At 41.8% G+C, this 27,456-nt stretch overlaps 2 protein-coding genes across 4 annotated transcripts in view; one reads left to right on the top strand and one right to left on the bottom strand.

Annotated features, from left to right (window-relative positions):
- Window positions 1-27,209, top strand: part of LOC140734813 (metalloproteinase inhibitor 3-like) — a 32,053-nt gene extending 4,844 nt beyond the window's left edge. For both annotated transcript variants that reach the window (XM_073059371.1, XM_073059370.1), the window contains exons 2-5: window positions 13,762-13,844; window positions 21,007-21,118; window positions 23,715-23,836; window positions 24,790-27,209. In XM_073059371.1, coding sequence (XP_072915472.1) covers window positions 13,762-13,844; window positions 21,007-21,118; window positions 23,715-23,836; window positions 24,790-24,984 — 512 coding nt within the window. In that variant the 3' untranslated portion in view covers window positions 24,985-27,209. The remainder of the gene's footprint in view (window positions 1-13,761; window positions 13,845-21,006; window positions 21,119-23,714; window positions 23,837-24,789) is intronic.
- The window catches only part of LOC140734814 (synapsin-3-like), a 315,531-nt gene that overhangs the window by 99,903 nt on the left and 188,172 nt on the right, over window positions 1-27,456 (bottom strand). The window lies entirely within an intron of this gene.

Below are 27,456 nucleotides of genomic sequence, written 5' to 3'. Positions count from 1 at the left end.
CTATTGGTTTTTCCAAGCCTCCCAGTCCTTGAACTTCCCATAATTACTAACCTTTAGTCCTGTATTCAGTACCTGTTTTGATTTTGTCCCTGTTACACTGCAACTCATCTCATCGACTGTAATTTTGCCCTATCATCTACACGTCCTTCCTGACAGTCTCAATACACACTACCTCTGCTTGCATAGCAACTTCCCCATCCTCAACCCCATCACTCAGCTTCCCATCCTCTGCCAAATAGGTTTAAACCCTCCCAAACAGATCCAACAGGTCTACCCACAAGGGTGTTGGTCCCTCTTGGATTCGGGTGTGACCCATCTCTTTTGCATAGTTCATACCTTCTCCAGAGGAGAGCGCAGTGATCCAGAAATCTAAGACCCTATCGTCTGCACCAGTTCCTCAGTCACACAGTCATCTGCAAAATCATCCTATTCTTTACCCTCACTGGTGTGTAGCACAGGCAGCAATCCCAAGATTACTACCTTGGAAGTCCTGCTTTTCAGCTTTTTACCGAGCTCCCTAAATTCCCTCTTCACGACCTGCTCTCTTTTCCTACATATGTCGTTGGTGCCAATATGTGCCAAGACTTCTGGCTATATACCCTCCCTGTTTAGAATGCAATGAACCTGATCAGGGACATACCTGACCCTGGCACCTGGAAGGCAACATACCATCACGTCGACAGAATCTAGTGTCTACTCCTCTACCTTCGGAATCCCCTGTCACTACTGCAGTCCTCTTCTTCCCCCCCATCCCTTCCCTTCTGAGCCACTGCGCCAGACCCAGTGCAAGAGAGCCAGTCGTTGCGGCTTCCTCCAGCCGGTCTCCCAACCCAACAGTATACTAACAATAGAGGGCCACAGGGATGCTCTGCACTGGCTGTCCATTTCACTCCCTGCTCCTGACAGTCACCCAGATACCTACCTCCTTCAACTTAGGACTGACTACGTCCCTGTAGCTCCTGTCTATCACCTCCTCAGTTCCCCGTATGAGCTGAAGGTCATCAAGCTGCAGCTCCAGCTCCCTGCCACATTCTCTGAGGAGCTGCATCTCAGTGCACCTGGTTCAGATGAGGTTATCGGGGAGGCTGGAGGTCTCCCAGACTGCCCACATCCCACATGAAGAACACAACACAACCACATTCTCATTCTCACTGCTCCAACTGTGAATTAAAAGACGAAGGAGGAAGAGGAAACTTACCAGCTACATTCCTCGGCCAAGCCTGTTCTCACCTGAGCCCGATGAGCCAAAGCTTCCCCAGTATACCGCTGGTCCGCTCACACAATGACCATTCCAACAATGGCCGCTCCGCTTATTCCTGCCTTATTTTTATTTGCCCTTGCCAATGAATCACAATGTGAATGGGCTGCCGGAAAACGCCGAAAGCCTGTGAATGCTCCTTTCTAAAACCTCATTCATGGACCTGTGTGTTGCCTGCTCTCTTGTTCCTGATTCAGTTGGGCCCGTGGAAAACGCTGAAAGCCTGTGTGCATTCCTTTTAAAAATCTCACTCACAGACCTGCAAGTTGTCTCTTCTCTAGCCCCCACTCCGATTAGGCCACTGAAAAGCTTGGCATAAAATTGCAGACTTTTGTACACGACTGTCAGTTCTTCCCATTGTTTATTTTGAGACACAACTCTACGCACCCAACCCATCTTATCCCACTTCCACATTGTGGCTGTAATGCTGATCCTTTTACACGATGTCCTGAAACAAATGGCCCAGAATCTTCAGCACTGTGACCTGGGCAGGGACACTCCATCCTTCACACCAGCAGCAGATGAAAGACTGTAAGTGCTAGCACCTCCTTTGTCTCTTCACCTGCCATTCTCCTGCTCCTGCAACCTTTACCACATGGTGCAACGGAATGCACTTGAATTTCACATGCATGGAGCTGGGCCCAGAGTTGTCTGGAGTGTGTTTTCCCCAACTCATGCTGTGCTCCTCACCCCGAATTGAAAGCTGACTGCATGAGAATTCACCCTCAGCTGAGATAGCAAAGACACGCTATATAATAGTGACTGCATTTTTTATTTCCAACTCTTCCTTCATGATCGTCTAATCCTGCCCAATCTTTCGGATAAACATCTTGTGCACTGTGCTCCTTCCAATATTATCCATCCCAGAGAAAGACGTGGAAGAGCATTGTCATTGTTGTTCTCTTCTTACCACTTGGAAGAACAAGGCTTCTGCTGAGCATCCTATTATAGCAATGTAGCTGAGGTAACGCTCTGGAAAGTTCCTGAACACAAATAGTCAAACGCACCAAGTCATGTGCTAATACTCTGTTTTAATACATACCATTCCAGAGTCTGGGTATTGCAGAGGAGTAAATACTAATCATATGCCCAGTGGGCCATTTCGTTCTTCTGTTCTTTCTCTCATATAGTCTTTGTTCAGAGGGAGAAGGTGGGTCAAGACTACAAGTATAAGTGCATGTATCCAAAATTGAGATGTTAGCTAATGCAACTGAAAGAGTTAATAATGTCAAAATATTCATTTGCCAAAACCTCCCAAGGAGATCAATCGGAGGACCTGTTGCACAGGCTTCCTCCCAACCACGCCTCGTGACAAAGTCGATCATCCATTTTGGACACCAAATCTGTTCCGCATCCCACGAAACCCCAAGGAGACTTCTGAATAGTTTCTGTCATCGCAAGTTGGTTACTTCCTAACTTCTACTGTTCTCCCCCTGCCTTTCAATTCAACCCCCCCCCCAATAAAACCCTATGAAAAGCAAAGAGGATGGAGAGATCCATTGCAGTTTTTTGTGGTTATTGAATTAGATTGTGTAGCTGGTAATTTTTATATAAAAGCAAGCAGCCTGGACAAGTTTTTGGCAGGTTAGTTAAAAGTCAACTTTAACAGCTGCATGATTGGAATGAATTTCCACTGGGCAGTCAAGTGCCCATCTCTTTGAAGTTATTTGTTATATATGGGGAAAGAAAAATTGCTGGTCACCAGCACAGGAGAGGAAACTTAGTTATAATTTCCGTCTTTCAATGTTTTATTTTTATCTTCAATATGTGGGGATTTATTATATTATAACCAGAGTTACAAGTAGATTCCAAGATAATTCTTGTGGGATTCTCTGTGATAAATTTCCCATTATATTATTCAACAGAGTTGACCTAAGGGGGATAAAACTCAAAAAATCTCGAAACTAAACTGCTGGAACAGATTGGAAGTATTTCAAAAGTGAAACAAAGCATGGAGTTTTGCTCAAATGGTCAGAATCAAGGTTCTTGATATTGTCTGAGCATTGTAAATCACTGTATTTTTCGATGTATTATCACCATGGAAATCAATGTGACCTACTGGATCAACATGATTTTAAATCAAAAAGACAATGAACATCTAATATGTTTATGGAAGCTCTTTTGGTCATACTAACCAGTTATAAAGCTATGGATATTCTCAATGTAACTGCTGAGTGTTGTGGGCCACAAATAGTTACAGAAATACCAAACTCAGGAATTTTTAAGATTCAATACTGCCAAGAAATTCACATTGTTTGCATTAGGTTTGTGATTTGCAAGCTAACCTATAATGTTGACAATACCACAATAAACATACTCAAACAGTTTTCAGCTAACTTCGGATATCTCTTGGCAGAGAAAAGGAAAGCCCCCTATAATTTAAAGTAATGTACTGTATGCCATTTATTTAAAACATTGAAGTTCAGGGCGTGCAGTGCAGGTAAAAAGGTGGAAATGGCAATGGTTATTGTTGGTTTTGTGGCATGTATGCTCTGGAACAGCATATTGAGAGGCTTTTTGTCCTAACCTGTGATCTGGGTAACCAAATGTCTGAGATAACCTAAGGCACATTGAAGAGAGTCCAATAATGAAAAACTGGCATCAAATAAAATTGATCAGAGATCAAAGTCTGTGCAAAGGACTGCAAGGAAGCAGATAGAGCTGGTAAGTGTTACAGTGCATCTGTCCTCATACAGCTGCTGTCTTAATATGGATTTTGGATGGCTGCTGTCTACCACCCCAGGCTTTCACATTAATTCCAGCTGCAGACTCATGACACAAAATCTGCATTGCTGAGGTTGCTACTGGACTACACCCACAAAATTTAACTCATTTTTATTGGAAAAGTATAGCCAAGGGCTCCTTTCTTTAAAAAAAAACAGTATATTGTCATTAAAAACCCCACCAGGCCACAGGACCTGTCTCGTAATAAATGCCAACATTTGAATATGTTACAAGATGGCCAAGCGGCCTTCTTTATTTCTATCTACTGAATGAATGCAAGGAAATTTTCATGGGCTGAGAGAGAACTTGCAAACCTGATGGGTACTGCTCCACATCAGGATTCCATTTTCATTGATCAAACGCGGATCTTAGAAAGCAGAACCCATAATTAAGTGCAATTTTCTTTTAAGTGCATTTGGGGTTCAGTGCTTAGTGATACGCTCTGCTTCCCAGCGTTCACCAGCTCTTGTCATTCTCCATGTCGGCAGCAGCAATGCTGAGCTTTTACTGCTCAGGATATTGTGCATCTAGTTAGCTTTTCCACTCCATGGAAATATTTCCTGCAGTGAAGTAGTTTCTAGTGTTTTTGCAAAGTTTGAATAACGTGATTATGCTGTATTACTCGTGCAAGCACCTTACGGTCAGCTCAACGTTCTTATCAAATTTACACAGCAACTCCCCTATCCTCCTCCTGTTTCTTTCGGGGACTGCCTCTTCTCCAGCCTGCTTTTGGTTCATAATTAGTTCTGCTGTGCATGGAAACTTTTGAGACAGAAGTAGGACTGGCAGCTGCTCACCCAAAACGAGTGGAAGCGTGCAACAGTCCCAAAACCGTTCCCTGTGACCATATAGGTTTCCTCCGAATGTTCCATTTTCATTCCACATCCCAAAGAAGAGCTGGTTGGTAGGTTAATTGGCGACTGTATATTAGCCCGAGTGTGCAGGTGAGTGGTGGAATCTGGGATGGGGTGTGTGAGGATAGGTGAGGGGAGAAAAAAATGGCTGATTATAAATGGTTAATTGATGGATTGAAGGGCTGTTCGACACGAAAGCAGCAGCATCGTGTGAGAGCAGAGTCCATGTCCTCAGAAGCAACTCATCAGTACAAGTGGGAGAGCTGCCTTCGTGTGACAGATAAATTTTACGTGGGACTCGATGAGGTGGAGGAGGTGGTAGGCTGGGACGGACTCTATTCAAGGGGAGACCAAACCTCTGTGAGACATCAAGATAAAGTCATGTGTTTATCTTATATTAACGGGTGGGTATTACTGTTAATCTATTGCCCATCCCTAGTTGCCCTTGAACTAAGGTAGATTTGAGACAACTATATGATAGATTTGGTGACACATATTGTAGGTCAAACAAGCAAATTTCCTTCCCTGAAAAGCATTTTGAATCCAATTGGTTTCTACAACAATCTGGTGGTTTTATGGCTACAGCTTTAATTCAAGCTGTTTCTAAATTCCATGTTTGTTGAATTATATGAATTTAATTCCTTAGTGGGTTAGAACTCAGGCATTTATGCAGTTACTTAATACAGCAGTACATTACTACTAAGACCTTCAATGAGGAGGGCCTCTTCCTCCTCAAGACAGATTCTGACCTCTTTTCATATGGTGGCTCCATTGTAGCAATTTCCCAATGGGCCCCTTCATGATCCATTTGGAGTTGATATATGATGGCTCAATTTTCTGTCTCCAGAGAAATGCACAACTCTGACTGACAAGAATTATGTCTAAGACTCAGTGTGTGCAAATCCCAGTTATCTCTTCTGGAAATGACAGCCTGGGTTCAGGTGGAAGCTGGCATAAATCAGCTTTACCTAAAGGACAAAAGTCCCTGTGATTTGGGGATGGAGATCTTAGCCTGGGCCACATGGACGCCTCATGTTATTATTGACAAAGAGCCTCTCATTTCCTTCCATTTAATTTTCCCTCTTACACTGTGAGTCACACCTGTTGCTCAGATCGGCTGAGGAAACATCAAATTGTTTTAACGATTAAACAGAAACCCTAAAAGCTCAAGGTTGTTCAGGTGACGGACGCATTTGTGTTCTGGCATAAGGCCCATTATGGCTTGTTTATTTGTCTGTCCTAAACGAACCATGGAATGCCTGGGCACTAAATGTGAAGTATGACCCACAGCAGGAAATGCCACAGTAATCTCTCTATCCCTCATGCAGATGAGATCATTGCAATTATGTGTTTTGAAATGCAGCCAGGCAGGTGCTGCGGGTAGTGCCAAATCACTAAACCAACCTCCCCCCAACCCCCATCATTTGAGAAACTATGCTGAACCACTATACTTCAGCCACACGAACAGAAGTGATCTGTCTTTTGTACACCTTAACGTTAACCCCTGCATAATCCTAGTGCGTGCAAAGCCATGTGTTCCCTGTGTAGCCAGCAACGCAGTATTTATTCAGCTGTTTGAACGTTGCTTGTTTATTAATTATCCGGAATGCTAATGGAGCTACTTGTCTATTTGGAAGGCTATCCCAGTCAGCCTCGATTCCACTTCCACTGCCTGGGTCCCAATTCCTGTCACAATGTTGGTGTAAGGCAAAGAATAAGCAAAGTTTGTCACAGTTCAGCGTCTCCGTGGTTACAGCTGCAAAGAATTGCCAAAACTAAATTCCTTTTCTGTCAGTAAGAGATTATTGGAGGAACCTTCATGTCTCCCATCTAATACTATGAGTAAACTCCTATCCTTGATATCAGTATAATTGTGACAACACTGTTTCCTTGGCCCCCCACAACTGGCTTTATCCCATCAATCAAAGAGCAGACACACTGGCAATAATTTGTTATTCTTGACCTGAGTGCCCTTTCCAGCTGGAAGCCAGTCAAAGAAGTTCTGGTCGGATGTTTAACAGTATCTAAAGTGGTTCTCTTGGGTATTTCTGTAATAACAATGAACAAACCTAGACTCCTCCTTCTGTTTAGCACCAGTCCTTCATCCTCCACAGAGGTCCAATCTGACTAGTAAAGCAGTAGGCTATCTGATTCACTCGTTGGCCATCAAAATCTATCCCTTCGCCCTCAGTCTGTTAAGTTTTAGTGGAAGCTATTGAATGACAAGAGCTCTCTCCTTATACACCTGTAGTTATCCACGCCCCCGTGAATTACTTTCAGAAGTACTTTCGGAAGGTATGGTAGCAAACTACTAAAGGGGCTCAAGGCTGCCTGCCACATCAAGCTCTTCATATTGCATTCCACATGATCCAGCATTCTCTCCATGACAGCTAGCCAACTCACTCCCAATCAGTGCTCATTCCTTAACCATTTCATTCCAGCAGCTATCTGGTAGAGCCATCTAGAACTCCACTGGGACCCAGAAGAGGAAGCTTCAGTCCCTGCAGTGTGGTCCATGTAAAGAGACAAGACTATGACCTCCACTCCTGCTGCAAGGCAGAGTTTGAAGTGTAATGAAGCAGATGAGGCTCCTGAAGGATGAGAAGAGGATCCCTTGTCTATTGCTGGAAGCTGTGAAGAAAGAGGACGATCCGAACTCCACTGACACATTAGTCCAATGAACCACAGCACCAAGGCTGCTCTCCAGAGAGCTCTCCTTTGAACCCACCATTTGATGGGTTCAGTCATGAGCTGCATTAATGAACCATTTACACCACTGCCTTAGTAAAGTGAGGTTAGAAGTGGGAGAAAGGCAACCAAGAAGCATATTTATTGATAAAAATGCTTGAAAAGGTATCAATTCTTTGCCTCCTTAGAGATCCAGTTGATTTATATATGGCCAATAGACCAATGTGTCCATGTTAGTTTTCTAACTGCACAAAACTTCATATGCTAACTGACCCTATACACTTAAAATGAGCCAGAGCTAAGAGAACTGCAGAACGTTTGCCATTCAGAAAACACATGGGTTTGATTTCTCTTTTAGTTTTTGTTGAGTACAAGTGAGTGAGTGCAAAGGAAATTATCCAGGCGTCCACATTGAACTGTTCCTGCTGCAAGTATTTCTACAATAATACTGAGTGAACGAAGGATTAGACAAGCTCCTTCCCATGGCTGAACAGCTTCCTGGTACTTAGATAGTTTGAACAATGACTGGCCCATCAGTGAGGCAGGAGTATTGTGGCTAATTGTGGCAGGACTACAAGGAGCCACCTTTTAGTGGAAGAGGATAGAAAACTAGAAGAAAGAAAACCTCATCTAGCTTTTCAATTACAAAGTACATTTATCATGCAGCTATTCCAGGAATTGGGCCTGTACCAAATTTGCAAAGGTGCCAGTGATGCCTTTTTAATCATTTCCAGTTCTAAAAGCAGATCAAAGCTTTTGAGTGGAGAGTGTATTAAGGGAGGCAGCTGTCACCCTGTCATGTACAGTGCAGATTTGAGAAGCTAACACTTCGTCAACTTATTATATCATGTACAGCAATATGTCTATTTCAGAATGGGATTGGAGGTTATGATAGGAGATAAAAATAATCAATGTTGAGCAGGATCCTGAGATGAATACACCATGGAAACATTGCACCAACTATCACTCTGTGTCATTGAAGTGTGCTTGCCAGTCCTCCCTAATCAACAAGATGGTTTTGGATGTCACAACACAACCATGAAAAATAACCGATGGATTACTGGCAACAGTCCAGGCGTGGAGTAGGACGAAACTCAAACCAGTTAATTCTGCAAATTCCTCCTCTGTAACATCGGGTGTTCAGCTTGAGGGAGCTGCTCACAGATTAAGTGAGAAATGCAGAGAGCCATAGCCATCATCTGACATCAGAGATTCCTTCTACCATCACTCTGCAAGTCCCCTTCTACCCCCACTGGAGCATATCACACCATGGTTAGACTCAGCACACCTAGCACTCAATTGCACCGTACTAAGGTGATCCTAGTCTATATTAAGGAATTTCAAGTCACCCACTACAACAAACCTGCCGGTTTTTTCACACCTTTTGCTGATCTACCTGCATTTCTGTTCCTCAGTGCCTCAGTGGGTATAGAGGAGTGTGAAGTACAATCTCATCAGAGCGATTGTACCTTTCATAGTTTTGAGTTCTGTCAATATAGACTCATTGAGACTGGAGACTGTTTCCAAACAGCTTCTAACAAGTGCCAGTTGCATGCAGTTTTGTGGTTGCTAGACACTACACCATGCTTGGAGTGAACAGCTTTTAAACAGCACCACTTGCAAGCTTATGTTCAAAACACAGTGATTTTTTGTCACTGATAGTTGGCGAGAAACAAGCAGTAAGACAATTCAGAACTGTTTGCTCATTGCTGTTTCAAGCCTTTGGGCCTGGAGAAGCCAGAAACAGCTGGAAGCGAAAAGGAAACTATTTCACTGCTTCAACAAGTTAGGACCTATGAAGGATTTGAAGGTATCAACAATCATCTTGAATGCGACAATGAAAATGAAGATTTGGAAGGTATCAAGATTCACACGGTATCTGCACTGATTTCGTTCATTTATCGTCAATCAAAAAAACATGGATGAATTCCTCTGTCAATAACTATTAGGAATTATTGTTTTACTACTGTAATAGTGCTCTAATTTGTTCTGTATTTCATTTAAAAGCATAACTTGTTGCTCAGTTATTAGGTAGTTTGTCTTTTTTTATACCATGAAACTTTGGCTAATTAGGGCAGCTGCTGAATTGGGCCAAATGTACTGGTCTCAATGCATCCCAATTAACTGGAATCTACAATACAAATAATGGAAAATGTGTGCTCTTTCAAAGGGTTGAAAATGGAACGGTTTCACTTAATGGTTGGTTACAGTTTGGAATGACTGTTGTGTGTGCTGTACAATATTAATTGTAAAGATGTTAGACCAAGTTTAAGATACAAGTATACTTTTAAAGGGCAAATTAGGTTCCAGCATTATCCATGCAAAGCTATATACTGAACTCAAAGCTCACTGCAGTTATCCACCTGCAATTACTTTCACTCATGTTTATTTTACAGGCACTTCTTGGTATAGTTAACATCCTAATAAATCAGGGAAAGTGTCTAGCCTTAGTGTGTTTTCATTAGCAAACTTCTGGCTAGAGCCTGAAGAAAAAAGTTATCCATAAATTATGGACTTAATTGCTTGGAAATCCTTGGGATCTTCAGTTCAGCAGGAGGCTAAAACATCATTTCTTCATACAAAGCCTGACACTGAAATGTTCAAACTAGTGCCATCATCTGTAAAAGGAGGGCAGGACATTGCTTTCCCAGCCTGCATCCATCCATTTCAGGAACACGGGAGATATTGCATGTCCTCCTCCCAGGAATGTCTGGGGTTGCTCTCCCTTTTCCCCTAACTTTGGACCTCGATATACATGGCCCTCGGTGAGTAGGTCCAGGCACACTAACCATTTATTTACTTTTGTAAATGAAATCTAGTCACTACAAAAAATCTAAATGTTTTAGCCTTTACTAGCACCACAATTCCTTGTTGTCAATCAAAATTTGGTTACAATTAACATTGAATCCTTATTAAAAATCAACGTGAATTCAGATAAATAGTTATGAAACCCAGCTGCACTCAGGGGCAGCTACTGGTTAACTACTAATAATTTGATTTAATATATAGCCATCAAAACTGCAGGGCTTTGATTGCAAGAATGGAAATCCTCATACGTGCTGCTACGGAAATGGAAATAAGATTGTGACAAATTAAAACTGTTCATTTCTATAAATGTTCTAAAATGCTCTGTTTATCTAGATCCAGACACAGGCTAATGGAATTGGGCCAAATTATTTAAAATGCAACTTTAACAAGGGGCAGTATGTTTGTACGTTTCCATATATAGCCTTTCAGAGAGAGCAAGCACTAATACACAGGAGGTGCCAATAAAGGGGAATTACTGGTCGGGTAGATTGCAGACATGTTTACAATTGGGAATTAATGATAACAAGTCCGGGTAACTAGGTGAACCACAGGGAACCTGGCTAATCAGTGAAGGGGATATAAATAGGTCTCAAGCCAGTTTTTAAAAGTTTATTCAATACCACTTATCAGTATGAGGTTATGCAGCTTTGAAAGAACTGAATTTAGTGTAGGGGCCTTTCAGATCGTTTCAGTCTCTCAGATGAATTAACATTTCTAATTCATCACTCTACTTTGTACCTAAGAAGCATTTTTTGTTTCCAGTTTGCCTCTTCAACCACTGTAAGAGCCATACACGCCTTACGTATTTCCTGCCAGTTCCCCATACCATTCACAGCAAAGATCTTAAAGTATACTTTTGTGAGAGAGAAGTTCGCAGAATGAAATTTTCAAAAAAAAGAAGATTCACAGAACCATTCCTGAGGACAGTAGATGATTTTTTGAAATAAAAAAATTAATAACATCTCCATATTTTGTAAAATACATATATAAGTGTTTTGGTGACAAAACACTATTGCTGGGTGAAATGGCTGAAAAGTAGAACACGTGATGTAGAGGACAGTTAAGTCTTGAGTCCATTTCCACTGAGATATCCTGATTTCATTCTTCACTATTACCCATATTTTTTCCAGAAATTCACCAAGTTTATATCAGCTCAGAATAATACACTTGTCTAGTTCTGACATCTCTGATCACATACATTCCAGGGTGAACATAGATTCTAAATTCCAGTGCAGGACTAAAGGAGTACAGCATTGTCAATATCTTCAGTTTTCTGCTGGATACAAAGGACATCACAGAATATTATCCTAGACAAAATATAAACTTTATTGAAGAACAATGTTCTGGTCATAATCACCCAGCTATCTGCTGGGGCCAATTATGCACACATTGTAATTTCTTATGATTCTGCACATCTAAGAACATCAACTGTAAAGCACTTTGTGATGTTCTCATATCATGGATTTTTTTTGATCTTTGAGTACCTGAAACACATGTAGTGTCACCCACAACAGACAGGCCATCCAACTGATGCCACTAAGGTGCAACCCTGTTCTCAATGTCCTAAGACAATTATTCTGCTCCAAGGCTGAACCAGCTGGCAGGCCAGGTCTGGGGAACATGATCTCACATGGGTCAAACTTCTAAGCTTTTAACTCAATTTTGATTATTTACATTGTTTCCTGCATATTTCTTTTTCTCAGGCAGGTCATATATCTGAATCTTGCCCCAGTCAGGCTTTGATTGTCAAATGGGTGGCTGTAGGGGGATGGGGGGAGGTTCACAATTTTATTTCTGTTGCATTTACTCGTTGATAAAACAAGCAATAGTCATTTGGAATTTTTAAATTGCTTATCTACATCTGCGTCTTGGCTGCACAGGAGAATAAATACAAAACAGATTTGTTTTGTGCTAAAGCTAAGATCCTTGTCAGAAGCTGAAATTCATACGTTACTGGGGTTTCCTCTGGAACAAAATTTGCTTTATTACTACAAAGATCAGACTCGAAGACATCAGCAGCTTTGGGAAGAGAGGGGGGAAAGGAGGCAGTCTGAGTATGTGTGACATTCCACTCCGGCATTGTAAAATAAGTGATCATAAATAGGCGCCACAACACTGTTAATGAGGCCATGCCAAAGCAGATTTCCGTATTAACCACTTCCAAAGCACTGACCTTGTCAGGTCTGTTACACAATCAGACATTTGTTCTCTTTAAGACACTCAAAATTAGGTTGACTAGAAACTGCTTTTTAAAAACTAAGCCAAATCCTTCGAGCAAGATGGAGAACAATGTGAACTACCGCTGATGTTTTTCCTACATTCTTGCCCCATCTGATACACTGCACCTAGCTCCTTTCTGCTGCTGCTTGGCTGGTAGGGAACAAAAGTGCACTTGTGCTCCAGGACGGGTGCAGTGGTGGGCTGTAGACTAAATTCACTGGAAGTCACACACTTCCCCTGAAACAAAGCTTCACAATCACAGTGCTTAAAGCCGGCTTAAGCACAGTGCTGTTATTAGACTGAACTGGTACCGACATGTATAATTTTGCTGCATTTCCTTGGAATGAAGATCAGGAGCTGCCAGTACACATAGTTTCTGGGAAGCAAGAGGGAGGGGTATGATATGAAAGATAGGAGAATATCTGAATAGTCCTAAGGAAAGTACTTAAACCTATAAACGCTACAAAGGTACAGTCGAAGCTTTTCAGTGAGAAAATATGTTTTCTTCTCGAAAGTAGTTGTCCCAATTTCAAAAAGGAGATTTTACAGATATCAATCAAGAAACAGACTTTTTGTCTAATCGGTTCTGAAAGTGCCTTGGGTCATCCTTCACTTACTCACACTAGTAACTCATTCTAGAGCTTCATATTTCCCTTTTGAAGAATCATTCTGCATTTGCTGACAAAAACTGTCAGTGTCTTCTTTTCGCAACAATTTCATTACTCCTTTTATAACAATATTTACTTTGTAATTTATGATAACTTTGTCTTTGTACTGTACCACTGCCACAAAACAACAAATTTCACATCGTATAAAACAGTGATTATAAATTTTCTCCCGTTTCCTCTCCGCTTGAGAACTTGGCATTTTGCCGGGGTTCCAGCCTCACCTGATTGACTGTCCCTGAAACCAAGCCAGTTGCAGTGCTTACATTCTTCTCAACTACTGGGACTATCTCATCTTGTCCTTATCCTGTCTCCTCCAGTGTCTGCAGATCTAAAAGTGGCAACCCTGTCTGATACTTGTGCCCTGCATGGTTAGTTCAACACTGGAGCGCAAAATAGACAAAAAGGGAGGAGCTGCAATGGTAGTTTTAGTAGTTGAGGTTTATGTGTCATCTTTACACTGTCAGATTTAACCAAGTCTTATGTGGCCTGATAAACTTGCACTTTTAAAATGGGATGACCTTTATTATTCTTTATTTTCCAGTTATTCGGGCAAAAGTGGTTGAGAAGAAACTACTGAATGATGGTCCTTTTGGGACAATGCGCTACACTGTCAAACAGATGAAGGTGAGTGAGAAAGGCTCCAACTGTTTAAGAAAATGACATGTATTGACTTGGTGAAATGATGCTTCTCAACTCTGGGAACTCAACTCAAATCCGAGTTAGGCTGATGGGATAAAAGTTTTCTCCTTTTGTGGCTGTAAGGGGCCCATGCTTGGGGAGGTTTTGATCCAGTTCTGAGTGAAAATCCACAGCATAAACCAGTGTAAAATTCAACAACTATTTTTTTTCAGGCAGAGTACTTCTGATGAGAATGGTTGACGTTGATAACATGATAAAGTCAGGAGCCTGGGAATTCAATTATGTTACAACACAACACAGAAGATCATCCTATGAAGGAAAGTCAAGAACAGTCCAATTGCACAAATTCTGTGACTTTCCTTCCAGATCCCAGGTGCAAGCTAATGCACAAAAATGGCCAGATAGATATATGTTTCTTCTTAAATAATACACATCTTACCCCCTCGGGCTGGTCCTTCCACGAGAGTGGAAATCTTTCACTCCACTCCACACCGTTTGATATCATCCAAACAGTAAACTTCCCCCACCCACTCCCATGCCACTGAACTTCCCACCTATTCCCATATCACCAAAACAATAAACTCCTTCCCACCTACTCCCATGTCACCCAAACAATAAACTCCCCACCCATTCCCATATCACCAAAACAAACTGCTTGAAATCATTCCCATATCATCAAAATAATAAACTCCCTCCCACCCCCTCCCATGTCTCCCAAACAATAAACTCCTTCCCACCACTCCCATGTCACCCAAACAATAAACTCCCTCCCACCACTCCCATGTCACCCAAACAATAAACTCCTTCCCACCACTCCCAGGTCACCCAAACAATAAACTCCTTCCCACCACTCCCAGGTCACCCAAACTATAAACTCCTTCCCACCACTCCCAGGTCACCCAAACAATAAACTCCTTCCCACCACTCCCATGTCACCCAAACAATAAACTCCTTCCCACCACTCCCAGGTCACCCAAACAATAAACTCCTTCCCACCACTCCCATGTCACCCAAACAATAAACTCCTTCCCACCACTCCCATGTCACCCAAACAATAAACTCCTTCCCACCACTCCCAGGTCACCCAAACAATAAACTCCTTCCCACCACTCCCAGGTCACCCAAACAATAAACTCCTTCCCACCACTCCCAGGTCACCCAAACAATAAACTCCTTCCCACCACTCCCAGGTCACCCAAACAATAAACTCCTTCCCACCACTCCCAGGTCACCCAAACAATAAACTCCTTCCCACCACTCCCAGGTCACCCAAACAATAAACTCCTTCCCACCACTCCCAGGTCACCCAAACAATAAACTCCTTCCCACCACTCCCAGGTCACCCAAACAATAAACTCCTTCCCACCACTCCCAGGTCACCCAAACAAAAAACCTCCCACCCACTCCATTACTACACAAACATTAAACTCTCCCCCCAACCCACTCCCATATCACTGAAACAATAACTCCCCCACCCACTCCCATATTACCGAAACAATAAACCCCCTCCCACCCAGTCCCATATCATCAAAATAATAAACTCCCCCCACCAACTCCCATTACCTCTGGTGCACCTCAGACCTACACTTACCTCAAGAGTTGTGACCAATCCTATAAAATGTGACGTTCTGGGCTTTGTGCACCGGTGAACATTGCATCAGTGGCCCTTGTACAAAACCATCAGTACTTGATCTTCAATTTCTAGGGCAAAAGAAGTTCAATTTGCCGCCCAGGTATAGTCTCCTTGAAGAAAGCAGGCCCATTTTCCCCCTTAAATTATTTTTGCAAGCATGACAGAAGGTTTCCGTTCTCTCTGTCATCACACTGAGTAGTTGGTTCTGCTTACGTTCTCCATCCAGCCATTGTGAGGGGAAGTTGTTGATTATCGCCTGGCCTCAGCGATTATACACCAAATGTACAGGGCACAATGTGTACAAAGGTGTTGTTCCACAGACCAAATATGCATTGTTTATAAGGACAGTGATCTAAGAAGGTAGGTAAAGTCAAATTATTCATTATGATATACAAGACTGCACTGATATCATCAAGTGAAACACTATGTTTCAGTAGTAGGAGGTACAGCCATTGTCATTAGGCTCTCAACCTCCGGAAGCTAACCATGAAGACCTCCCTTCCTTTCCTACAGAGGTTTCTTCAGGTTGTGCTATGGCCAAAATTAGAAATCTATCCTGAGTGAAGTTATGAAACTGAGTCCACTACAGGTTGCTACTTGTCCTGTCCTTCTTGGGGTACTATAAATAGCCTTTGGATTCTTTAAGATATCTGGTTAATGATCCATAAATGATTTAATGCTGCAGTTATACAGAGGCAGTTGGTGATTCAGTATTTCATCTCGAGCAATACGGTATGAATACAGGCTCTTCAGCTCTCTGAGAATAAACAACCACGGTTCCCACCAGCCTCCAGCTAGTTCCAATTTCCCTCCAACTCCTGCCCCTGCATGCATCTCCAGAAGGCATAACTTCACTCGGCCCATCTCTGAACTGTACCCACAATCTATCCACCTGAAACATCAGCTGTAGGTACAGCCTGGCCTGCTGAGTTCCTCCAGCATTGTGCGTGTGTTGCTTTGGATTTCCAGCATCTGCAGATTTCCTCTTGTTTGTGCCCACCACCTATGGACTTGCTTTCAACTATTCCTGATCATGCGCTCGATATTTATTGCTTAGTTATTTATTTACTATTTTTTTTCTGTCCCTTTTGTATTTGCACATTTTGTTGTCCTTTGCACATTGGTTGTTTGCCCATCCTGTTGGGTGCAGTCTTTTATCAATCCTATTGTGTTTCTTGGATGCCTACAAGAAAATAAATCTCACGGCGACATCGATAATAAATTTACTCTGAACTTTGAGGTGCTTCCTCATCAACAGCTTATACAACTGCATCACTCCAATACTCAATGCCCTGACTGATGAAACCAACATACTAAACATCCTTCCAGCACCTCTGATGTCACTCTCAACAACTATGCACATGTACTGTTACGTACCCCGTAACTGGGTCACTTACCAGCAAAGATAGAGAGGTCCGTTGAAGTCTGATGGTACTATTTTTTAAAGTCTTTATTTATAAAGGGGCACAAAAATAAGGTTAATACAAACATTCAGATAATATACGTCATCAATACTCAATCTAAAGCGCGGGTATAGTAATAATCATCAATAAGAAATCGCTCTATCATTTGTCTAGGGGATATTGTCCGATGGAAATATAAAAGTCACTCAGTTTCTGCAGGCTTCAGCCTTTGGGGACCGCTGGGTTTTCACTTGTTGGAGAGAGAGAGATTTGTGAGAAAAGAAACTTGCCCGGGTCTTTTGATGAGGCCAATCCGTTGAGTCGGGGGAGTTGGTTCCCCATTGTTAGTTCAAGAAAATCGTTTCTGTGGTACCCGCCACCAGCTCCCAGGCAAAGGGAACCGAACACACGTGGCTTCCTTCAAATGGCTGCCCGCTATTACGGGATCGCTAGCGTGTCTTCTGGTGCGTCTGAGGGGGCTGTTCCTACAGCCCCTCTTTTATCCTGACTTGCAGGGTTGAAGATGTCAATCAGGTTGGGGGTGATGCAATCTCTCCCCGTCACCCAGCCCACTTTGCCCGAGGGCTTGCATGTATACTAGTCCCCAATCCACAAATGTGTCTCCAAGAGACAATGGCCAATGTCATGTTATTTTGCATCGCCGGGGAACGAGGCACCCGGCACGTCTCTCTCCCATTTCCTGGGTCCACTGACCCAGCCCCCCCCCCCCCCATGCTCTTGCGATTCTCGCAAAGGAGGGGGCTGCGGGCATAACAGTACTTACAGGTGCCTGACTTCCACTATATTCCTTAGTGCCCTACCATTCATCATACATGTCCTCTGCTGGTTTTCACACTGATCTGTGTTGACGTCTGTTTGCTGCTCCTCAGCCTACCTCCAATTTGAGCTCTCCCTGCATTCCCTGTAGGCACTGTTCCCTCTAAGCTGTGTAGGTGCACAGTAACCGAAATACTCCTGTGCACAGCTAGAATGTTCTTTTATCAAATGTTAACATCTAAAGCGCCGCGCTGTTTTCAGGCAATATAAAAATTTCCTGCTCAGCACAATGGCCGAGCTGTGCAGCTCTACAAAAAATTAAGAGGGAACGTTGTTTGTAGACCAGTCTGACATGCAGTATCTTGCTGAAGCCCTTGCTAAAGTTTAAATAGACAACATCTTCACCTACTTTTTTTGGATTAATTCTTCGAAGAAATTTGCAGGGTTCATCAAGCTCATATTTCCACTCACAAACCCCTGCTGACTCCTCCTCAAAGCATTGTTACTGACTCCTGATAACCGGGAGGTTTATCCCTTAACTTTCCAATGTACAGTACCTAAGCATTCTCATAAACACAAGAGATTCTTCAGATGCTGGAAACCCAGAGTTGTAGTACAAAATACTGGAGGAACTCATCAGGGTAAGCAGTATTTATGGAAATGAAAAACAGAAATGCTCCACAGAACGTTTTGGGCTGTGACCCTTTATCAGGACTAGAGTGGAGGGGGGAAGAAGCTGGGTAGGTGGAGGAGAAGGAGTACAAGCTCAAAGGTGATAGGTGAAGCCAGGTGGGTACGGGAGGGGGATGATGTAAGAAGCTGTGAGGTGACAGATGGAAAAGGCAAAAGGCTGGAGAAGAACGAATCTGATAGAAGAGGAGTGTGGACCATGGAGGAAAGGGCACCAGAGGTGGTGATACGTAGGTGAGGAGACATGAGGGGAGACTGAGTGGGGAGTGGAAGAAGAGGGAAGGTGGAGAGGGAAGGATTTCCAGAAGTTAGAGAGATCAATGTTCATGCCAGCAAGCCGGAGGCAGCCCAGACATAATATGAGGGGCTGCTCCTCCAACCCAAGGAGGCCATGGACTGACATGTCAGAATGGGACTGGGGACTGGAAAAAAAATGGTTGGCCACTGGGAAATCCTGCTCTTTGTGGAACAAAAGTGCTCGACAAAGCGTTCCCACAATCGACGTCAGGTCTCAGGACGTAGAAGAGGCCACGTCCGGAGTACCGGATATAGCAAACAACCCCGACGGATTCGCAGATGAAGTGTTACCTCACACCAGGAAGGACTGTTTGAGGGCCCTGATTGGAGGTGAGGGAGGAGGTGAATGGGCAGGTGAGTCACCTCTTCCCCTTGCAGGTATAAGTTTCAGGAGGGAGATTAGTGGAGAAGAACAAATGGACAAGGGAATCATCGAGGGAGCAATCCCTGCAGAAAGCAAAGAGTGAAGGGGAAGTGAAGATGTGTTTGGTGGTAGGATCCAGTTGAAGGTAGTGGAAGTTGCGGAGATCATTTCCATAGATGCCGCTGCCCACTGACTTCCTCCAGTGTTTTGTATTTGTTACTATATAAGCATTCTCCTACTTTTATTAATTTATAGCAAAGAGGGTGTTGCTCATAAAACTAGTGTTTATTATCCTTCCTTGTGGCTACGTTGATGGTAAACCATGGCAATTCCTTTTGTACACCACAAACTCCGAATTTAACCTGAGCAAAGCATGGGATATAAGCAGGATCTAAAGAAGGTAGATGCCAAACATGAACTATCTAATATCAAACTATAGAAAAACAACCTTTGTTGGAGACATTTACTGTACATGTATGAGTGATGACATTGTAGCAGCCACAGGGGAGCAAGAAACAATGAATTGCTCCCTTTTACCCAGTGTAATTTTTCTAGTATGGGAGGCGACTGTCCCTTGGAAGCAGATCAAGGACATCTGTTTGTAAGCCCCCATCCTTTGACAGACAGGAGGTAACACATGGGGACAGACAGAATGACAGCAACATTGTGGTGAGAGAATATACATAAGCTATCCCTCTGCCGTCCCGTCTGTTAATAACATTTCATGTGGACAGGTGCGCACTGAACCTTACCGTGTGCTTAAGGGTGGGAATTCAATTGTTCCACGGATTACCCTTTCATGCAAAATGGATTTAGGAGCAAAACTAAAATAAAGACTTTTTTCTTCGAAACTGCACTTGAGAAGGTGAATTTGATCACTTTCAAAAATGTGAAAATCCCTAGGGATTGACTGATAGAACCTGAAACCATTTCTGAGAAGATAATCTGATGCAATTTAGCAAAATCAGTCTGTAAAGCCTTGCTTTTTCTTACTGAGAACAAAATGGATTTTAAAACTCATCATGACAGCACTGGTGAGTTCTGCCCAGTAACTTTTTCCAACAACATTTCCATTGTATAATTCGCTTTAAAAGACGGTTATGTTGACTGCCCAAGAAATGGGAGCTGGAATATCTGCCAGAACAAAAATCAGTACAATGCAAGTGGTTTTTACCTCTTTTCAGATAGCTTTAAATACACATACAGTATACTGTTTTAGCCTTCCATAGAGCATTTTTGCATTTTGCAGCTCTGACAAAGAGGCTTAGTGCCAAGAAAATGAGAATTAAGAGAAATTGTATGCAAACTTTTCTTGTAATATTATGCCCTTCAGCATTCTTTCCCTTCAATTGATGTTTAAAAATATCTTTTCTTAAATAAATGGAGCTCATAATTTCAGTATATATTTTCTTTAACTGACTCCGATGGACTTTTCTGATTACATTCACTGACAGCTCATTGTCAGGTGAATTAATAGGAAAAGTTGCAAAACATTCTTAGCTTCTGGACTCTGGCCCAAAAGCCAATCTATCATACTGCAGTTTGACAAGAGGGATAGGGGCCCATTGACTATTTCACATAATGGACCACTTGCAATAAGGAAACTACCTCTACTTTGTTGAACAGAACTTTCCCCTGCCACCACCTTAATGGGACTTCACTGTGCAGAACTGGACTGGAGCCTGTGATGTGCCACTCCAAGCACAAAGTCATCACCTTGCTCTGCTGCCAACTACTTTCTTCCACTTCAAATTTCTTATTAAAACAGAGAGTAAATTAGTTGGCAGGGCTTTGCCTGTGTCCAAGCCTTTTTCCCATATTGCTAAGAACTCTTCATTGTTAGTTATCGGCTGAATTAATTAGCAGTTCTGCTGAGATATCGATGTAGTCCCAGACTACAACACCATTTTTGTTGATGCTTTATCTATGTGCTTTTATGTGAAGTTTTTTCTGTATCAATGTAAACATGTTCTTTTTCTTTAGATGTACCGTGGCTTCAACAAAGTGCAACAGGTTCAGTACATCTATACTGAAGCCTCTGAGAGCCTGTGTGGTGTCCGCCTGCAGGTGAACAAATTCCAGTACCTGATCACAGGTACGTTTGCCAAAACATGTACAGTAGCTATGTAGGCAGCGCATCTTGATTTCCAGAGAACCTCTGAATTTTTCATCCCACTTATTAGAACAATACATCTTCAAGTTAAAAATGAATCCACAATAAGCCTATATCCAAGGATGCATAACTTGCATTAGAACATTGGGATGAAAACCACTTATCTAGGAGTCCTTTTATTGAGAAATTCGACAGTTTGTCAGAAGTTGAAGTGTGCTAACATTGTTTATGAGTTCAAAGCCAGGATGATTTATTTTTTTCCCCAGACTTAGTGACCACTTCACAAAGTACACTGCAGATGCTGTGGTCAAATCAAGACGTACAAAAAAAGCTGGATGAACTCAGCAGGTCGGGCAGCATCCGTTGAAAGAAGCAGTTAACGTTTCGGGTCGAGACCCTTCGTCAGGACCCTGACCCTGACGAAGGGTCTCGACCCGAAATGTTGACTGCTTCTTTCAACGGATGCTGCCCGACCTGCTGAGTTCATCCAGAGTTTTTGTACGTCTTAATGACCACTTCTCTTTTTCTTCCATGGTAAAGACTGTGGTGGATTCACTTAAGTATGGTGACTGGTTTTCATGGAGGCATATTTAGAGGAGGATATATTGGTCCCTACCAATTCCTATTCCACAAATTCTCTCCTTTTGCTGGGTCTTTAGCATCAGTATTGAATGCCTGTATCCACTGTAGGCTGAGAGGCACAATAGGCTTGATAAGTAGCTTCATGCTTTTTCAGGTGAAAGATAATTATCTGCTTTCAAAGTTCGCAATGATGTTAAAGCACAATTGCCAGTAAATGCAGTGCATTACTCATCCAAAAATATCACTCTAATGTCTGTAAGCCAGTTAGTCCATGTTCAAACCACAATGAAGATGATATCAATAGGTATTCTAAGAGATGCTTGAGTAGCATTTGGACTGAGATGTACATCTCTGTCATACTCTTGAAAAACAAAAGTGACCAATAATCACAAAATTCACAATTTAAATACCGAGAAAAGGCTGGTTAAACTCGCCTTCTTTTGATTTATTTTGAAATAAGTAAGATTTATTTAGTGACCAAAAAGACAGTCAATACAAGGATGCTTGAGCCACTAGACCCCTAGCCATCAGTGACACAGTCAATATTTATTTATAAAGCTGGTAACACAATATTAGTCTTCTGAAAATCATAATGACAAGATTCCCTGTCTTTTTCGGTTGCTCACATTGTTGTCTAGACTATCAAGGGAATTGATAGTCCAGCAAATATTGAGAACAACTAGAAAAACAAATTGCTGGGGAACTCAGCAGATCAACGGCAACAGAGGGGGAGAAAGAAACTATCGCCATTTCAGGTCTAGTTCCTGCATCAGGATTATATTGAGTGCAGGTAAATTATTGACCACAGGGTTCAAAGATTATTCCATGCAGGCCAAAAGTTATAGCGAAAAGGAAAAGGAAGCTGAATATTTTTGCGGAGTGCCAGGAAGACACCACTAGGCATTGCCACTAAATTAAATTAAATTAAATTAAATTAAACTAAATTAAAATTCAATGTCTGTAGTGAGATGCTGAAGATGTTCTATAGGTCAGTTGTGGAGAGCACCCTCTTCTTTGTGGTGGCGTGTTGGGGAGGAAGCATTAAGAAGAGGAACGCCTCACGTCTTAATAAGACCGCCAGGACTTAGAACTTTTTAAAAGCTATTATTAATGCTTTTTGAGATAGTGATTTAGATGCATATCATATTTTTTTTTTACTGAGTTAAGTATTGTATGTAATTAGTTTTGCTACAACAAGTGTATGGGACATTGGAAAAAAGTTGAATTTCCCAATGGGGATGAATAAAGTATCTATCTATCTATCTATATATCTAAAGGCATTCATAAAGTCATCAAACGAAGTGTTCCCCCAGAAAGTGAAAAAAGACAAGGGACAGTTGTTGAGAGTAAATGATCAGTAAAAGTCATTTTTGTTAGCTTTAGGTTACTTTATATGCTGCAATTGTTCGTGGTGAGTGGGGTTCTGCTCTGCCATCCCTTCTGCACTTGCAAAGCATCATTACTCTCAGAGGAATGTTAGATAATGGAAGCTAGCGTGGGCACAGTCCTTCTGTGGAAAAGGTCCTCCCCGCAGGCGACAATTGGAGCAGTCGACTTGTAGTCCTATTCCAGAACTATTTGCAGGATTAACACAGGTTTTGCCAATTTCATCTGACACAGCAGCACGAGAATTTTGTAATGGGGCTTCTTTTACAATCTGATCCCTTCAGTCAAGTGTCCACCCAGGAAAACACCAAACAAATTAGATTAACACGGAAAACAGCAATGCATGCTGGGGAAGAGAAATCCCATTCACTCGCTTTACAAGAAAAAGAACACTGACCAAAAACATCAAAGCAGAATCTGGCAATTATATTTACACTATCGTCGCCTATCTCGCACCTCCTACCCACCCTGGTCAGCTGCATCCACCCCTTGCACAGGGATTTTCTACACTCCTATCATATTCCTTTCTAATGAATACAATGGAAACGCAGTACTGCATTAAAACAGAAAATAGTAGAGAATAATACATTGTTTTTCATCCATAATACAGGTAGAGTTCACGACGGTAAAGTCTACACAGGAGTATGTAACTTTATCGAGCCATGGGAGAAACTCACCTTAGCACAACGTAAAGGTCTTAATTATCGCTACCAGATTGGCTGCAATTGCAAGGTATATACAATTTTTGGAACAAAACACTCATATTTTGGGCACTTTTAACCATAACCAGTCTGTTCTTCCAGAAAAATAAACCTACAGTTACACATTGGGGAAAGTAATTGGAGGGAATTAAGGAATACCGTGCATGGAAACTAGTCCACGATCAGTAAGAAATGTTGTATAATCTTCAATAGGTTATGCCATTGACTATTTCTTCTAACGATGATGTCATAATGGGTTATGTAATTTTTCCAACTATTCCACACAAGTTTTAGAATATAGAACACAACAGCACAGTGCAGCTCTTCGGCCCATAATGTTTGGATAAACTTTTAAACTACTCAAAGATCAGTCTAACCCTTCATATAATCCTCCATTTCGCTCTCATCCTGTGCCTAGATGGCCCACTGGTGTGAAAACTGGGGACCGAGGCTTGGCTTGGGCCGAGAGCCAATCTGGGACTCACTCTGGTTCGGGATGCTGTTGGCTTGCTTCCATTGTTCGCACGATGTGTGTTTTTTTTCTCTCAGCGCGGTGGTTTTCGGTTTTTTTTTAAATTGGGTTATTCAAAATTCTTGCTTTGTGGCTGCCTGTAAGCAGACAGAGTTCAAGGTGCATAGTTTATACATTCTTTGATAATTAACCTGCTTTGTGTGCTTTGCTTTGTGGATCTGCTTCCAACACGACCCCTGGGAAGGCGTTCCATACACCAAACACTCTCTGTGTAAAGAAATTTCCTCCTTTTACCTTAAAATGATGCCCCTTCTGATTCACCATTTCCACCCTGGGGAAAAAGTCTTTGGCTATCCACTCCATACCTCTTAATTATCTTGTACACCTCTATCAAGTCACTTCCTTTTCTCCTTCACTACAAAAGATATTTTCAGAGAACACAATAGGCGATGTGTTCTCCACAAGTAAAACAATATTTAACATTTTTCCATCTCTAATTTATATCTCCACAGATCAAACCCTGCTACTACTTACCATGCTCTGTGACAGCAAAGAATGAATGCCTGTGGACTGATATGCTGTCTGACCAGGGATACATGGGACACCAGGCCAAAAACTACAGCTGCATGGAATACAAAGGTTACTGCAGTTGGTACAGAGGAGCATCCACGGTAGACAAAACCAAGATCAATGCCACAGACCCCTGAAAGGGACACTCCTCTGTAAACAAAAAAATGCTGGTCTTTTTCTGTGACCAGCCACAACTTAGTGCCTGTCTGCTCGCACTATTAGTATGTCAAACACAGACTTTATCTAGGCCATTTTCTTATTTTCTCAGAATTACTCTTAAATTGCCCAGTCCTTGGGCCATTTGACTCCATGTCAATTAATGTTTCTTCAGATTTGCTCCTTACAGTAATGTATATTACTGAGCTTAATACATATATATATATATATTAATATTGGAGTGGTTTGAGCTATACATTACTGCTACCGTCCTTTATAAATGAAGCTGCCTTTCTCCAAAAGGTTTTAGGTGAAGAAATTTTGGATAAGTTCTGTTAATATTTAAAGAGCTTCAAATTCTGAACATTCGTGTTTCTTGTAAAGTTCACTGCTTAGAGGCAACTCCGCCACCTTCTTGGTTGATGAGGTCAAACAACTTTATCGTTCACGACTGAACTAATTCCACTTCGAGAAAAGATTCATAAGTGTGCTTTTCTCCTTTTACACTTGCAGTGCAGAATTAATCTCAGTGTCACAAAGCCCCTCCAGAGACTAACCACTGGGCAAGCTTGCTGCTGCATTTAAAATGCTGAAACTAGCTCCTTTACCCAGATCATAGAACACCTGCAATTTTTTTTTAACAAAGATCTGCACTGGCTTATGGACAAGTCAAATTAGGCATTGCCTCTTTTTGCACTTCAATGTGCAGCCAATAGCAGAAGGTCTAGTCTCTCACCAGTGGTTAACACAATGCAGGAGAACAAGCGCATTTCCTGAGAAGCAAAAGTTGAACAGCCTTCTACTTAATGCTTCCGGGTTTCAGCCTGCATGAAAAATGAATGTATGTGCAGAAGTGTGATGCCCAAAGTACCAGAAAGATCTCTGGATTACACGGCATAAAAATGGAACTTGACTAAATGAGGAGAATTCTCTCTCCTCTGTGATCCTGCTCATTGCTGGGTGGGATCACACTAGAGAGTGTTGAAAACCACACTGCTGTTCCTCATTGCCTTCCTAATCTGCACACATGTGGGGCTAAGGATGCCAAAGAATTTTGCCGACTTCCATCAGTTTCTGGGGCCACAATGAGGAAGCTGCTGTAAACACCAACTAGAGCACAAGGCTAATGCTAAACTTTCAGCCGCAACTTGCATTAATGAAGCACCTTTCATATGGAAAGATACACTGAGGCGCTTTAATGAGACACAGGCAAATAAACAAAAGACTTTATAGTTGTAACGTGTAACCCTGTAGACTGAAGTTTACAGGAGGTTTTGCATAATTACAGAGTACCAATGTTCAAAGTGAATGTTCTGAACTTGAGGTAATGGGCAGCATCCTTCTATAGAACACTTCCACATCAATTGCAATTTGCAATGCCAAGCAACACAAATGATGAGGTTTTAAACAGGCTTTCAAATGTCTGTTTTGTATCCAATAATTCCTACCTGGACTTGCAGAGCTACCATACTTAATATTTCACACCACTCCTAATATTTTCACACAAATGTCACTTATATTATGATCAACAGATATTCTAGAAAATAAATCACCCAAAGTTTTGTGGCAGAAAGAAGCACCCAACTATATATAATGTTTAAATTTTATCAACTAGTTACATGAGCTATATTTTAGTCAACATATAGCTGTATGAGTGGGCATTTCATCCTTGTGGATAACATCTTTAATTGCTTGAAAAGTATTCTGTGTTGTGTCAGGATTATAGGTTGGGCAAGAAACATACAGGACTCTTGAGAAGAAAAAAAATGGAATTCAAGCTCTTTTTTCAAAAGCTCAAAGGTTATTTTGCTTTGTTCTATCTTTGTCTTTGTAAATTCGGTTCATTTTCTTATAGCTTACCTGGTTTGGTGGTTCATGTGAAGTTGTTGACATTACGTACACCGACGATAAGTACAGAGATCAGGTTGTGTTGTGTTTGTACACATTTTCTGTCTTTGTCTAGCTGTTTAGTAAGGGCATGGTTTTGGAGGGGGAGGTGGAGTTGGGATTCAAACAAAGCAATTAAACGATAAGGTGAAATTAAGCTTTCCTGATGGAATGTACTTGTTGCTAAATTGCAGATTTCTCTGTGTTATTTATAAATTTTATATTCCATGAATGTAAATTGACTTTTAAGAAATTAACTTTTCATGTGTCACTTTTAGAGTCTCTTCCAATCTAAGTAGTAAAAATGCTATCATAGTAACTCGGTCTCCATTTCATTTGTTCTTCCTCTCAGTTGCTGACAATTTGTTACTTGCATTTATCAGTCTTTGAAAAGTAGCCTCCAAGTCCTCACTTAGACTGGATTATTACATTATTCCTCCAATAACAGTGCCCAGATTGGATGCTTTGTATTGCAGGCTTGGTGCTGAGGAGCTGGGAGGGATGAAGGAGTCACAATTGGCCAAGTTGGCCATCAAGTTAAATGACGTGGGATTGTGAGATTGAAA

This window comes from Hemitrygon akajei, chromosome 10, assembly GCF_048418815.1.
Source record: "Hemitrygon akajei chromosome 10, sHemAka1.3, whole genome shotgun sequence".
Classification (NCBI taxonomy): Eukaryota; Metazoa; Chordata; class Chondrichthyes; order Myliobatiformes; family Dasyatidae; genus Hemitrygon; species Hemitrygon akajei.
The sequence above is the reverse complement of the archived record's forward strand: the minus strand, read 5'-3'. Positions and strand labels throughout refer to the sequence as shown.